The following is a 16,574-nucleotide window of genomic DNA, read 5'->3' on the forward strand; positions in this document are numbered from 1 at the left end:
GTCGATGTTGGGACCTGGGGAACTTCTCTAGCACACGTCTGTCCGGTTGGCAATTATCGGGGTCATCACTTGTTAAAGCCAGATCGGGGTTTGTACCAGTGTTCCAGCGTCCGGAGAAGAAGCTCGCTGCACCGGTGAAGCATAGATATACTGTAATTAAATATAATAAAATACAGACATACTCTTTTGTTTAAATAAACTTTAATCAATTTCAGTTTCAATTTCCAAAGATTTTACAAAAGTTACAACTGAAATAAATTTTTGGCAATTTAAATGCAATTATTATATCACTAAAAAGGTCGTCAAAGTGATAAAAATGCGAAATTTTTTTTATTTAAAAACAAATTAGGCAGAAAAATTACAACTGTAACCATTTGTATTAAACACTAAAGCTACAGAAGTGAAGTATGCTAGTTTTGATCATACGAATTTTAGTACAAAAAAAGAGAGTAAAAATAGTAGGCTAATGCATTGAGTTAAACCATTCGTTTCTGCCAATATCAGACGGGCCAGATTAAATAATCCAACTGGCCGGATTTGGCCCGCGGGCCGTAGTTTTTCCATGTCTGGGTTAGACCATTTTAGTTCTGATTTCAGTACGACCCCGAAAATTTATATGACGTCAGTTAGTTGGTTGCTTAACGACGCAACGCTATATAGGGACCTTCCCTGTATGATATGACAATGATAATCGTTTGGTTTCGCTCAACAAATAGGTCTAGGCTGGTCTAGCCCAAGGGGAGTGAGAGAGAAAAAAACTATTTTTTCTATTGTAAGAATAGTATGGTGCAAGCCTAATCAAGAAGCAAAGAAATGCCATAAAAGTTAAAGTGTATAACAGACAAGAAGTAGCGAAAGACTAGGTATTTATAAGTTATCCAGTCAGGCTAAGTTGATGTGGTAGAACCATAGGGTAGAACTTAGTGTAGCTAGTCTATTGGCTATTTCAGTTGAAGTTGAGTGGAGACAATTTGATTGATTTCGAGTAACACTTCACTGCTATTTACCTGTGTCAGTAGGTTGTTGGATTGATTGGTAAGCTAAGCTTAAGCTACTTTTGCTGAAGTCTAGATGCCGTCTTTGTTTTTCTTTTGCATATAAATTAATTGTCAGTGCTGGAGTACTACTCTCTTATATAATACAATGTTGATCTCTTATACAAGCTTGGATTTTTAACGCAATCATTTTTTTATTTGCATAAAACAAAAACAACTCAAACGTAGCATAAAAACAAAAATACATCAGACTTTATCAATTTTATTTTTGATAGGAAGACAACAAAATAACCATGCCGTTGATCAGTCAGTTGCCACCCTGACTCTGGTTTAAGAATTCATTAAACTTTAGAAACTTTGAAAAGTTGAGTGTAGCTTACAACAGTCTTTTAAAATTTTATAATGTAATAAATAACTTAACAATTTCTAAACAATAATTTATAATAGATATTTAGCAGTCGAATATAAAAGAATTTGCAGCAGCAAACCACTGATCAACATAGCCTATTGATAATCTGTTTCACTCATGCTTAACTTAATTAGCTTGTTTTGGATGTGTTGTGAATATATATTAACTTGTTTTGTATCCCAATGTACTTTGATGAATTTATAGGCTACATATAAAAAATGCATATCTGTGATAAATTAGCTGGAGCTAGTGTACAAGTCTCTGCTCTGGTCATGTGAATATACGTCATAGATTGGAATCAACTGAGACATATAGGGTGAAGCATATGAACAGTTAAGTGAAGATGAAGTAGTTTCACCCTATATTTTTAGTCAATTCCAATGTATAACTTTGTGGTATTTTTGACCAGGGCAGAGGCTTGTATATCAGCTCCGATTAGCTAGGCCTATATTGTATTTTTACTTTACGTTTAAACTTTACATTTAAAATAAAGTTGCAACAAACATGGACTGCCTTGAATGCTTGTATTTCAAAGTAGCTTGTTGTATCTTATCTTTGGTTTATAACATTTGAGTCATTGATGTAGGGAACGGAACTTAAATTTAGTTTTATTTTGTATCCATCTTCAACCCATCACCATGGCAATGGAAAAGCAGTTTGTGATTAGTGATACCCATACTAGGACAATAACTGCACTTGGATTTCATCCAGTACGACGAGAAATTGTTGTTGGGTTTGAAGGTTAGTGAATTTTTTTGTAAGTTGATATGTTATTTAAGTTACATAAATAAAGCACTGTTTGTGATTGACTGCAAAGTAGCCAATTCATATTCATTATAGCTTTTGGCTTAGCCCATTAATTCTTTTACATAAATAAGAAAAAAGATGTTGAAATTGTCTATCAGACAAATGTGTGGCATTTGTTTTACAAGGAAAAAAGTTCGTTGCAATTTTAACTGACCTTTTTAATTGACTTATGCTTATGATGCAGCACAGCGATTCAAAGGGTTATTACTGGACAGTTTTTCTTTCAAGATCATCACAACAATGTTATTTCTATACTGTGATGCAGAGTTTTGATGAAGTCACTTAGGTACTTAATGTAACAATAAAAATACATCTACACACCTTCATAAAGTTGACAAAAACAGAAAAGTGATAGTTTTGACAATCAGTTTCTCCTTCCTTTGACAAAAACCAATCAAAGTTCACCAAAACAAAATAAAGTTAACTGAACTGATTTTAAAATACTCATACATGCAATCGCTTATCTGGACATTTGTGTTAGTGGTGTCAAAAATTTCCAAAATAAAGTGATTACCGGTACACAATTTTTATAAAAATACTGGTACCTTATTATCGACGTAACATATCACCAAAAAGGGTGCAACACCTTTATTTCATTTAACTTTGCAGCATAACTTTGTAGTTTGTCCCCTCGATTTTTGTCAGTTGTGTCTCTATATGCCTTATTCCAGATGGTTTTTGTACTATAAAGCTGCTATCCCTTCAGAATGCATCACAAACCTATTTTTATCCTTGCATTTTTATTAAGCATAGTGCTCCAGATTGTTTCTTGATATACAGTATTTCATCTAACTATGTGGGTGTAATATGAAGATTTCTAATGTGATGAGCTGAAACAAGACAAGTTTCAGATTTGTTGTTCAAAATTACTTAAAAATCTGCTAAAATACTCTATGCAAGAAAAAGCGATTTTTCATGTTGGTTTGGTTGGCATACATGTTGTGACAGGTTTATCTATACCACTTTGAAATCAAGAACTTACGTATTTTAGATGGAATGATTAAATGGTGGGAGCAAGACACAGCAAAACTAATGTTAACAAGCAACGAACACTGTGGCTGGATTACAGATTTTCAGTATTGGGCTGATCAGAAAGTTTTATTATCTTCTGGCAATGATGGAATGATTTTAGCCTGGGGAAGTGGAGGGAATTGTGTGGATAAGATTCGGGTGAGAAAAAGTTTGCTTAAACATTAGAACTATTTAATTCTGTGTCAGGTTATTCTATGTTCTGTGATTTAATTTTATTCACGAAAATTTGTGAAACTTTTTTGCAGTGATCATGTTTGACTAATTAGTGTGCTATTTCAAATGAAAGTGAATAATCACGCTGTCAATTTGCTAAGCTGCATAATACATTTAACCGATATATACAATTATCCGAATGAAATTATTTGATCATTGCTTGATACTGGACTGATATTCAACTGAGTCGGGCAGATATGACTAATTACTCTGTGATGTTTCTGCAGTGACAATACAATACGTACTACAATGTGTTGGTTTCTAGGTCGGTCACCCAGTTTATTGCATGTGCTTCAATTTACGCAAAGAACAAATAATTTGTGGTTTGAACGGAGCACTTCAGTTGTTCATGCTCGATCCACATCGCGAATCCGGTAATTTGATTGACAAAAGGAAGCCGTACATGTCACGTCACCACGTGGACATTGTGCCTTGTGTAATTTGTCACGAATCTCGAGTTTATTCAGCCGGGTAAGTCCAGATGTCATATCAAATATTAACATTAAAGCGATTTGACTACCAGTACTGGATTATTATATAATGGATTTATGGTATTTCACTAACAAAATCAAATTGAACTGAACTATGCAATGCTGATGTTTTATCTTCATAGGTTTAAGTAGTTTGTTTTCTTCGTTTGATCCTTCCTCTCTACTCCAAGGGGCTCTGCTGATTTGGCCTTTCACCATCCTTTGAACAGTGGCGGCGACATCTGAAAGCAAGATGGTTGTCGTTTTTCGATTTTTCATCAGTCAAAATTATGAGAATCAATGCAAGAAGCTGAACAATTTGAAAGTATTCAGTTATGAACAAGCCCAACCTGTGGTGCATATTTGTGTCGCTGGTCCCCAAAGGGTTAATATGTGTAATGGCTGCAGTAGAAATAAAATAGATTTGATACTGGAAAACAGACCTCATTTTCAAACTCAGCGACCTGAATTTACCCTAATTTTTTTTTTACGCACCACAAAATTGGTTTTAAATTGTTGACTTGTGCAGGCTAATCTTTGACAGCTTGTTTACATTGAATGTGCTTGCACAGGTACGATGGGAGGTTTTGCATATATGATACGACTTTGTATCCGGGTAAAAGAGGCTTGGATTTAACGCATTGCAACAGCAGAGCACACGAAGCTGGAATCAATTGCATGATACTTGTCAAAGATAACGAAAACAATACTTGGTAGGAGGTTATGCAATATGCAATGCATGCTTGACTTACATTGTATTAAAAGGAAGTATCAGATGTGTTATATCTCTCCGGCGGAGAGCAACTTGGTTCAGATAAACCACAAGTTGTTCACAGAAAATTTTTACTGGTCAACGAACAAACTCATTCATTGAAAGGGTGAGGATTTTGCAAGACAACAGTTTGTGCTAAAATTCAACTTGGTAACTCATACCCATTTCTTTGATTTTCAGTTTTGTTGAAAGAAGGCACAGGGTTTTTTGAAATAAAAGCATACGTATGATCCACCATAACCAGAAAATGGTTGTTTAATTGTTTGTACTTGGTTGGCTTTTGAATTTTTATTCTCGGACTGACAAACCCTTGATAGGTTATTCCTGATAGTTTCACATATTTGTAGAGGCTCTTGACGCAGGGCTGGTTACCGAGATTGGCAGGGTGAAGTTTTCCGATTGTTGAAGTGTTGTTGCCCGAGAATTATTCCATTCACTAGATGCCGCTAACGGGGCGGACTTGATATACTCTATAGCAGGGCTACTCAACTGGCGGACCGCGGTCCGAATCCGGACCTTCTGTGTGTTGAAGGGGGACCTCGGGCTTCTGGAAGAATAACCTCATTGCCACATTTTAGGGCCTCTTTAAACTGAATTCCATTGGGGAAAAGCAATTTTTTGTGATTATCCAAGGAGCTGAGGGCTTCGCCCCTAGACCCCCCACGCTTTGCCGTCTTCTCTAATGTGCGATCCACACAGCTACACTGCAAAGAAACACAATACATTTTTTCCTTTTTTGTTTCTTTGTTTGTATCAGACAAAAAGCCAAGTCGTGTTACATACTACCTGAAAAGTGTTTTGGTGCTTGTAGGCTACTGGTTGTTTAATATTCGTGGTGGCATATGAAATATTCACCGGACCGCAAAAATATTCAACTTATCAAAATGGACCTTTGCTAACATTAGTTGAGTAGCCCTGCTCTGTAGAATGCTTAGCGTTTCAGTTAATAGATTTTTAAAGTCGCACCAGCTAGCCTATTTTGGTTTTGTCGCTGATTTTTTTATTCGTTAAACCATTGAAGTTACAAGTTTTCATAATTTTGTATGAGCCAAGTTAAATCATAAAACATAGGATAATATCATACTGTTTTCGAATTGTAGCTGTTTGTGTTAGTCATAGGATTTTATTACCCTAACGCTACACAAAATTTAGAGATGAACGTAAATTGCAAACATCACAAATGAAAGAAATCTTATTTCTCGTCCAAAGACGTTTTATTTATGCAAATATTAAAAGTTAACACGCAGGCAAAAGGGAACGATTTCTTTGACAGCAATATACGTCATATTTAAGAGTTTTGACGACGGTTTGATGTTTTGATTTACCGGTATCGCCAAAAACGCTTTCAAGTTTATTGCATTTCAGATGGATTAGTTTGTTGCATTACTGTTTTGTGATTGTTTTTGTATCATTGACAAATGCCTTGGTTGCTTGGGTCTCTATGGTTATGACTGAACATTTCAGGTTGATAACTGGTTCTTTTGACCGAAGTGTGAAGATTTGGTCACAAGATGGCCAACTGCGGCACAGGTTGGAGACAATATTCCTCCACACCATCACCAGTCTGTGCTACATTCCACGCGCCAAGGTCGTGTGGATAGCTTCAGCGTCACAAAATGCAACTTTGTTTGACCCCAAGGCTGGTGAAAATGTAAGTTGTTGTGAGTTTCTTTGTCTTAAGTTTTTACTTTATGCAGCACACTTAATTTTGTGGAATATATTGAACGGCATGTGTGGCGTTCACACAGTAATCGTGCTATTATTTTCAAAGTGCATATTTTCAATATGTATTTTTTTGAGAAATACCGTGTCGCGCCCTTTGATGCCCTGATTGCTGTCATCGCTAAAAAAAGTGGAGTGGTATTGTAATCCATAAATCTTCTTTCGTCTTGTCGCTAAATATTAATTAGCGTTACTTTTTTACTCCACACCTCATCATCACCACATTTCACCACTATACTTTTAACCACCTCAACAGATAAGCAATTCAATCAAAATTAATTACAACGCAAACAAAACGATAATTTTTTCAAAGAAAAATGTGATAAAATGGAGTTTTGATGAAAAATTTGGGTGATAAAATGTCTTACGATGAATTGTCGTGTTAGTTAATGTCGAGTATCTCTTTCAATGGATACCAAACTCTGCACAGTGCACACCATGAGGAATTTTTATCCTTGGACTGACAAAGTCTCTGATATGGTATTTGTGGTAGGTTCCATACTTGTTTAGAAGCTTTAAACCGTTGACGCAGGGCTGGCTATCGAGATTGACAGAGTAAAATTTCCGATAGTTGTTGAAGTGTTCTTGTTTGTGAATTCTTTTATCCACTAGGTGTCGTTGAATGGAAAGCATTCCTGAAACGCGTTGCTCAAGCGCAGAGTAAAACCGGCGCCGCTTAGCCATGAAACGGGCGCTTGCCCACTGAGCTAGCAGGGCGGATGATTATGACTTGCACCTCACCGCACTTTCTGCTAAACCCCAACGCAGCATATCTGCACCGCAGCCACTAACGGCAGTGAATGAAATTCTTTTTAAAGTTATCAAGTAAATTACGAGTCTGGAAACACGCCTGAATTATTAACAAAACACAGAACATAACAGAGGGAAGTTACAGTGAATCAAACATGAGCGTCGGCAGCCGTGGCCGAGTGGTTAGCGCGTTGGGCTCGCAGTCGAGAGCCTGCATGTTCGACTCCAGCCACCCGCACTTGCTGTTGTTTCTCTGGGCAAGAAACTTAACGATAATTGCCTCTACCTAGTGATCGATTTCGAGTAATGGGTAGTACCAAATTTAAGTCATAAGTAAAGTAGACAACCGGAAACAGACATTGCCGTCGGCTGCAGCGTGGGTCAGGTGTATGTCGGAAGGCGTACACCGATGCATAGCGCTCAAGTCCGCTTTCCCGCAATGCAGGATAAAGATAAACAAACAAACAAACAAACATGATCTGTCGCAGAAGAAAATTTAGCATCGACCTACTGTACTGCATGACCTGGCAGTTTATCGAGCTGACGAGGTATTGCCGACTATTCCGTAAGAAGACTAGTGTTTGTGCAGTTTGCGTACACTGCCTTTACGATGGACAGTTTCTTCTACCTCTACACCTGCTTGACGTCACCCAGGGGTTCTTAAACTGGAGTCCGTGGACCCCCAAGAGGTACGCGGACTAGTTTTAGGGGGTCCAGTCCATGAAGGCCCAATGAAAATCTTAGTGTATCATTTCAAAAATGGAATAATTTTTTCAAAAGAAAAGAAATTAAGTTCAAACAACGCTGATGATTTCTAGTTTGGCGTTTCCAGATAATTGTTATCGCATTGTATATACTGTTTTCTGTTACGTACGTTTATTACGTCACTTTCCACATTGTTGTTTTGGCGCTATTTGAACATTGCAAAATTTTATCAGTTGCAGGTTGCAGGTAAGTTAGACATCAGCTAGGCTAGGTTAAGATTGTGAAAGGTTTATGCATATCCTCTTTTGGTAAAGAGAGCCATAGCTGCTATAATCCCTTTTGCGACTACATGTTTATGAGTCAGGATTTTCATCCTTGGTAACTATCAAAACAAAGAGTCGAAACCGGTTGGATACAAAGGATGACATGCGTGACAAACAGCAGCATCCTTCACATTAATGAAATTAAATCGAAAATATTGAAAAACAATCAGCATTCGCTATTTCTTAAATTTAATAAAACATAACTTTAGTTTTCGTACCTCAAATCAAATATAGTTACTAGCCTACTCTGTAAACCCTTGACAGCCTGTTTCACCCTAAAAGGATATCATCAGAAGGTCCTTATTCACATAAAAGCAAATTTTGTTACCAATTCATTTTAATGCGTTATGTCCAATTCATGCTGATCAAAATAGTTTCTCGGACTAGGCCATAAAGGGGGTCCACGCAAACTAAAAATTGTTTTAAAGGGTCCGCGTTAAAAAAAAGTTTAAGAACCTCTGCTCTAGCCAGAAAGTGTCGTCCTTGTGCCGATAGTTTGATCTTATTTTATTACTTCCAACAAAAAGTAGCAACGAATGATTTCGGCCGACATTTCTAATCAAAGTATTGTTTCTAAGGTAACTGAATTCCTTCCCACGTTTCAATCTGACAACGATGACGAAATCGGTCACAAGCTGCTCAAGCTACGCCACAATCCAGAATCTGGGCAAATCGTTGGTGAGTGAATTGAAGAACTGCTTAACACTTTGCTCCTCAAAGGGAGGCCAGATTTGGCCCCCCCCTCATATTTCCTTTGATTATTTGAAGCACAGTAACGCCATGCACTTGGTTTTTCTTGACTTTTCCTAAAATTGCCAGGCGGATCTGATGATATTAAATTTTATGCTAACAGTTGTGTAGTTTTCTTGTAAATTCGAGATTTTGGTGAATTTTTGCTATTTCTAGCTAACTTCCAGCAAAGCGTGAAATGGATTACATTGCGATAACCAGCCATAAGCTCATAATTGCTTCGTGCATCGATATGCGCGAGCAGAGAGAAACCTCCTCTTGTTTTCCTTTGTTTGGTTTGACCTCAATAATACAAAGCGCGTTATTTCTTATGATACAAAAGAAAAGCCAGTGATCACAAAGCTGTTAATTAGAAAAAATAATAGCAAACGTTTTTTGCGTTATCAGCTCTACAAAGAAGAATAGCAATCCACGATCAAAATAGTAGGCTATGTAGGCCACAAACTATTCAAAATAGTTGTTTCAAGCAGATAATATTCATTGACGAATAAAAAACGTTACAATAAGAAATCTGGGGTAAAGGCACGAAAACCTGGTTTCGAAATAAACGTTCTATGGAAATACTCTCATTGACAAGCATTGCAATTGCGGAAATGTATGACTGCAAATGCTTTTGGGAGAAGCCGGAGAAATAGCGTTTTTGCAAACAGTAATTGTGAGATACACTCAAAATTATGAAATAGGCTCCATTTACACGTAGCAGCTAACTCGATGGCGTCCCTTCCCTGCTTTATGTCGCCTACTTGTTCTTATGTCCTGCATTTTTGTTTCACCGTGCACTGTGTGTTGTTCCAAAGAGCGCAAAATAAAGATGATAATTCCTCATCTACATTACAAAATATTTTGTAATGTAGACAAGGCATAAAGTTAGGCGTCACATTAGACAAAAAACAAATCAGCTTTCTTGATCATTGATTCAACATCTGAATACGTTGCGCCAATGTACATTATAAGAGGCCGGCTATTGTGAAGACCCGCCATTTATAAACGATCCGATTATACCAAAAGTGAGACAAACTAGTGGATCAAAGAATGAATAAACAATGCTGAGAAAACTAAATCTAAGTGACGAACAATACCGATGTCTTCATTTATCTTGGAAAAATGCTGCCTAAACTTATCAACAAAAAATACAGTAAATAAAGGCAAGCATCCCGAAAGCAGAATTTGCTCGACTTTGGCATGAATTTAGCCAGACATCTACCGTACAGTAATAATTCCACACATACAATAACGGGCTCTCAACGGCTGTAAGATACATAATAATCAACCTGGTTCTGGGCGGTTTGTGTAACAGCTTAGGGGGAAGACACTACTTGAAATGATGCACCACACAAAAGATTTTCAATGAAGACTGAGTCTAAAAACCGATGTGGATTGTGCTTCACAATGACTTCAAGTTTAGGACAGAAAGGGCACAAAAATATCACGATGAAAATAAAGACCTTGTGGGAAATTTTCGAGAATCATAACACGATGCAAATACCAAAAACGCGTAGTTTGCATGCTGGTCTAAGCTGGCCGGCAACCACAAAGGTAGACAATGCAGGCAGTTTATAATTCGATAACAGCGCAATAAACATTATAAATACGTAAACCGACAATTTTCTTTTACAAACATTTTACGTCTAATAGTAAATTTTCCCCCAACAATGTTTTGTGAAGCGCTTGCAAACCACGGTTTTGTAAAATAATTCATCATTATTATTTTTTACTTTTCGGATATTGTAAAACGTCATCAGCAAAATCACAAAAAAAAATTTCATTACTTCAATGTAGTAAGCCTAAGAGTTTTTTATAGAATTGTAGCCACGTTGTTTCAACAAAGAAGCCATTTTTTGGCAATATAAAGTTATAGAAAATAATTTATCGTGAATCTGGGGTGGTAAAAGGATAGACCCTCGGCCCCAGAAGCTCAGACGACGACGATTTGTAATCATGCAAATGTTTGGAAAGAATCTAGGAAGTCTTTTCACAATCTGGCACAAAATGATTATGTTTATTGTATCTCTGCAATATTTTTTACGACAAACTTTGAAGCTTCGTTATAATCATTTTTATCTTTGAAGTCAAAAGTTAATTTTTTTTTTTGGCCAGAAACATAATCGCTGCCTTGCTGATGTTGTCGCCTTTACGCGTATTTTTTGTGCTTCAAACAATAAGGACCCAGTCAGCAATCCAGTCCTTTTACATTGATTCAACATTTGTAAACGTTAAATTTATGTAGATATGCTGACTGTGGGTTATTTCACATTTCCTTTGTTTACGCATGTTCCTCAATTCGCTGTTGCATTGTTTCGACGCTGGCGGACTAAAAATGTTATTTCAAATTGATTGACACAACCTTCAATAAAAAGTGAGCTTCGAAGTTAGCTTTGTTGATGTAAATGCTGTATTTTTTGTGGATGTAATTTATGAGTCATGTTTATAAACACCCGTAAGCGAAATGACTTATGATGTGGTCTGCATGATATTTGTGTTGCGACTTGACACAAATCCACAATTTCAAAAGCACCTAATTTGAACTTAGAAATTTCAGATAATTTCAACAACTTGTTCAATTGTCTTCTCTCTACTAAAAATATTCATACCACAAACTCAATTGTAGACCTAAAATACACAAACGAAGATGTAAACAGCTATTCAAGCATGCTAAGGTGTTACTTATGAGAAGTTTGGTTCCATAAAACTAGAAGCTAGCCATGAGTTTCGGAATGCATTAGTTTAGGATAAAAATGTAAGACAACAAACTCAGTTTTGATTTTTTTCAAATTCGTGTAACAATGTTACTCTGATTGTAACTATTTTAGAATCAGTGAGTAGCTTACAATAAGATTTGCTCGCAAGTCGTAAATTCTAATCAATGCAATGATTCGGCACACACACTTCGTGCGTTCGATCGAGCTCTTTGTTATTCAGAAGTTTGCATGAAATCGGATTAGCACGGTAATTAAATAGCGGCAAGTTAAATCAAAATTGTCGTTTTTGGGTACCTTTGCAAAAATTGAAATATCAAGTTTAACATATAAAATTTTAAAATAATGACTTTTCAAACTTAGACAAATGATTTGCTTTCACACCAGTGCAACTTCTGTTGAAATAGCATCAGCGGATAACACGTAACAGCTGATTGAATTTGATCCAAAAACGGCCCCCCCCTTGAGCAGTTAACTTCCAAAAAAACGTTGAAAAGCAAAGGGTTAAACCGTTGTAGCACTTCATCTTCATGCAAGGCACTAAATGAATAATTTAACCCAAGAAACGTTGCACATCTGTTTGTTGCACGACTGTTCTGACACAAACATTTTGATCACAAATTTTATTACAGAATAAAAAAAAGTGGAATCGCGCCATCTCAACTCGCTGTTTGTTAGAAAACTTCGAAACCCGTCACTGCCCCAGAGTCCAAACAGCAAGCCAACCGTTTTTTACATTGCTTCTACGTCTGCACACGTTGAATCAATGTAAAAATTAGTTGGTTTGCTGTCTGGGTGAGACTTGTTTTCACTTCATCCACAGGCACCACCAATCGAAGGCACATCATCGTATGGAAGTTCAACAGTCAAGGATGTCTTACAGCTCTGAAATGCAAACAAGCCATCGAAAGCATCAGCTACAGTAACACTGTTGATAAATTGTGATTTGAAAGCAACTTCCCCAGCAGAAAATCGGTTGTTTTTTTACATTGGTTCAATGTCTGCAGACGTTGGATCATTGTAAAAAAGACTGATTTACTTGAGATAACATTTGCCATCAGAAATGTGGGAACTTTAACTATCTATCTATGCAACTGTTTTACAGCTGAAAAGCATCCAATAAAGCAGTTTATGTTTGTTTAGCTCGAAAGGTTCCTATGCTACTGTTCAGTGGAGGGAATGGGGGAAGTGTTTACAAGTGGGAGAGGCTGCAATCAAGCTATTTTATGTACAGGTAAAGCTTGAAAATGGAATTCTAAAAGATTTTTTCTGACTGCCAATAAAAAAATTCAATTTAAAAATTATTGTCAGTGCAAATGAAGAAGTTGTAACGAATGTCGTGAATTATAAATATTCCATTGTCAACACTTGTTAAACTATTCAACATCTTAGCATGGAAACACTAACCAGAAAAGAATGCAAGGACAGATTAACAGCCATAGAGAAGGAACTGGGTATAAAAAAGAAATTTCCGCCAAGCGTTTCCGCGAAAACCAACAAGACACACCCTCGTGCACTGGCAGGCCCCACAACACATTATGCCTATAATAAAGCCTTAGTAGCTCCTTCATCATTATACAAAAGGTAAGCAACGAATTTATCGTCTGTCGTAATGATGTGACATATCTTACACATTTCAAAACTTCGCTTTCTATTGTATCATTCAAAATTGAGGATGGATCGCTGCACAATGTAGGCCCTTTCTAGAATGATTTGAAGCCACGGAATTCGTCACGGGGCCATATTCATACTAGAAAGTTCCACAGAGTAAAAGCGAAAGAATAACTATCTTCAAACTGATCCGATGACTGACTGAGATCTACCTATCATCTCTTAGCTAAGAAAGTGTTAGTGCCAAGTATATCTGTGAACTCCGCCAAAGGCGTGTTATCCACTCGCCGTTTGCGTAAGTTCACGAATACCGAGGCAAACTTTCGGCGCTTGAGATAATCTGAAGGGTCGCAAGCTACACCATGGCATGGGGAAGATGTGAGGGTGCGGCTTTTACAACAGCCCACACCCATTCTCATGTTCCATTTGCGGCAAGATGCGTTCTGCTCAAGCTTTAGCTGTGCTAGTCATATTGCCCAAGGTTACCATGAGAGGAAAATGACTCTTAAATGTGTGAGGCTTTCAACAGACCTGTTGTAATTTATAACCAGCTCCGTCAAAAGTTCCACACCTCAGATGTCCTTCTATGGTTTTGTCTCGATATTCAGGAATGACAGAAGCTGAGCGTGTGCAAGTTGGTAGGAACTTTACCATATAGAAGATTCCATCTATCTTCTTAATAGAAAGTTCAAACCATCCAACACATGATACTATTCTCATTAAACCAATTTTTACCAAAAACTACTTTGCAAGAGAAAACCTTTAAACGTTATAGGCATAACTATGTTGAAAGCATGCTAAACCAGCGAGAAATTTCCATTAAAGAGAGCTTCCTAAACCACCCCTCAATAAAGGAAAGTTCACACCACGTCAACAAGTATTTATGCACCAGGTGCTGCAGATTGAAGTGGCCTAATGTCTCATTGAATTTCTGTACTAAATTTTACACGAGTACCAACTATAAGCAAACAGTTAAAATTGCATGCAACTCACCTTGCGCCGATCATTCTTCACCACCCGAAAACGTGTTCACGATCTCCTCACCTTCTAGTCGAATCTAGTACAAACTTTTTACGCTTCAAACATACTGCAGAATGTTAAGAATGATGTATAGTAGAAAAAAATTAAGAGCTTCGGTAGAGAGTTATTCAATCTAGTTGTGTTATTCGGCTTTTTGTGCTTATGGTACAAAAACTGGCGAACTTATCTAGATCCCAATAAAGTGTTTAAAAAAATACTTCCTGACGTTGCTCTTTAAGATTATTACCTTAAAGTAATTCTGTGGTTTGTCCGTTTAAAGGCCTTCCCCCTTTTTCGTTCGGTCTTTCCCGTACCAGCCCCACACTGCGGAAGTTGCACAACAGGATATCCTGCCACGCGTGGTGCGGCAGTACAGGCATTGTTTCTCCGGGCAGTGTTTGGACTGACCTGTTAAAATTTTATGAATGATCGTTAAGCAAGGCTGCCAGAGGTGCACACATTGCTTGTGCCATTCCAATAGCATTCTAAACGGCCTGAGATGTATTATTACTGTTGTTTTAACGTTTCGCCTTTTTATGCAGTTGTAGAAAAACATGTATAATTAAAGCATTTACCATGATTGAATTTATAATAGCATCGGCAGACTCATAAATTCAATCATGGTAAATGCTTTAATTATACATACAATATGTTTTTCCGCATTAATAGCATCGGCAAACTTAAAATTTGGCAGGCATATGAGTTTATTTTCTAGTTACATTATGTAGAAATGTTGCAGGGCTTACGTTGTAGCCATTGGACCTTTGAAACTAAATATATTGAAAACATTTTGCTTCATTTCGACTTTAGAAAATTCACATCGATTAGCCCTTGTAATCATTCACAGACAACGTTAGCTGGTTCTACAGTTGCACTTTCTTTTTAGTAAGTGATTAGTAATAGTAGAAATTTATATAAGGCCAAAATAACTTCAGAATTGCCTTTCATTTTATTGTGGTTCATAAACCATAGCCCATACCTCGAAAGTTCTTGCAAAACCTTATCCGTCCCTCCAAATGAACAGCACACCTTCCAAGTCATTTCGTCCAACTGAGATGAAGCGATTCGATTGAATTCTGTATTTATAGATGAGTTCACTCCTCCTGATAACTGATTAGGAGGAAAATCAATTCTCCTTCTTTCGCTGTCCTTCTTTTTCATATATTCCACACAAATGACGCCATTGTTAGTTTATTCTGTTTAGAAAGCGTCCAATTGCAAATTCTTGAGATTCTTTTCTATTCGACGTTGAAACGATGTACAACAGGCAGCTTTGCTTGCCGGGTTCCGCCTACCAACAGATGTGAAGATAATTAACATCAGCACTCGTCCATCCAAGTCGGCATTAACCTACATAGTTATTTACAACACGAATTTCGTACCCTAGATTGCTGGGACGTCAACAAAACTTCAAGGTCATGCCGCCTTTCATCGCTCTTTTAAAGGGGTAACAGTCCACGTGGTAAATATGACAGTTCAAGCAGTTTCAAGTTTTGTAAGCATCGCTATTTAACTGGAACAGCCCCTTCATATGGACTACTAACTGATCACGTCTTAGTTTTACGACATCATGCAAAGTACATACACTAAACTTTCAGTGAAATTAGCAGCACAACTTTGTTAAAAAGTTAAAAACCAGCCATGATTCAAATAATTAGTTTTTATTTAATTCTTGTGAATTTTAAACCAAACTTTCTAGCTGAAATCTTGAAAGTTTCAGCGCTGTACTTTTCCTCATGCCTATGAGCTATGATGTAGGCTCATCCCTTTGAAACTTGGTGTAATGGTTTTCTGTTAAAGCTTTAGATATGTATGAATATAAAAAGGTATGTATTTCCCTGAACAAAATTGGTACTCTCACTTTAGTTTGTGTATGAGAATGATGTATTGGCCACGTGTGAAAATTTTATTTCTGTCTGATTACCGGTGGTATTCTTTTCTTTCGTGATATGTCTAAGGTGCAAACCAGCGCTTTCTTATCGGATTAAACGTCTGCAGACGTTTGAATTTAAAACAGTTGATTTTCTATCTAGGTTGAGTACACTTTTTGGACCTTGTATTTTTTTACTCAGATTTTCCAAATATTCCAACCATTCTTTTTCTAAAGTTTTGAAACTTTTTATAAACTCATGAAATGTTGGCATTGTTGGGCTAAATGGTTGTGGAGTTGGTTTTCTTAAACGAGCAGCATATATATGTTGATGTATCCGTCTTTTTTGTTCTTATTACAAAAACTGCATCCTTTGTGAAATGCAATTTTTAACTCTCACTAAAATCTTCTTTGGTGCAATAGTTTTAA

The 16,574-nt window shown here is 36.9% G+C and overlaps 1 protein-coding gene across 1 annotated transcript in view; it reads left to right on the plus strand.

Annotated features, from left to right (window-relative positions):
• Window positions 1-899: 899 nt before the first annotated feature.
• Window positions 900-16,574, plus strand: part of LOC145775327 (uncharacterized) — a 29,490-nt gene continuing 13,815 nt past the window's right edge. The window contains exons 1-10 of the mRNA XM_082586603.1: window positions 900-1,035; window positions 1,991-2,145; window positions 3,203-3,381; window positions 3,722-3,927; window positions 4,499-4,639; window positions 6,163-6,349; window positions 8,777-8,876; window positions 12,468-12,566; window positions 12,788-12,878; window positions 13,037-13,228. Coding sequence (XP_082442729.1) covers window positions 2,043-2,145; window positions 3,203-3,381; window positions 3,722-3,927; window positions 4,499-4,639; window positions 6,163-6,349; window positions 8,777-8,876; window positions 12,468-12,566; window positions 12,788-12,878; window positions 13,037-13,228 — 1,298 coding nt within the window. The 5' untranslated portion in view covers window positions 900-1,035; window positions 1,991-2,042. The remainder of the gene's footprint in view (window positions 1,036-1,990; window positions 2,146-3,202; window positions 3,382-3,721; window positions 3,928-4,498; window positions 4,640-6,162; window positions 6,350-8,776; window positions 8,877-12,467; window positions 12,567-12,787; window positions 12,879-13,036; window positions 13,229-16,574) is intronic.

The sequence above is a fragment of the Aplidium turbinatum genome, chromosome 8, assembly GCF_918807975.1.
Source record: "Aplidium turbinatum chromosome 8, kaAplTurb1.1, whole genome shotgun sequence".
In the NCBI taxonomy this organism is placed as follows: domain Eukaryota; kingdom Metazoa; phylum Chordata; class Ascidiacea; order Aplousobranchia; family Polyclinidae; genus Aplidium; species Aplidium turbinatum.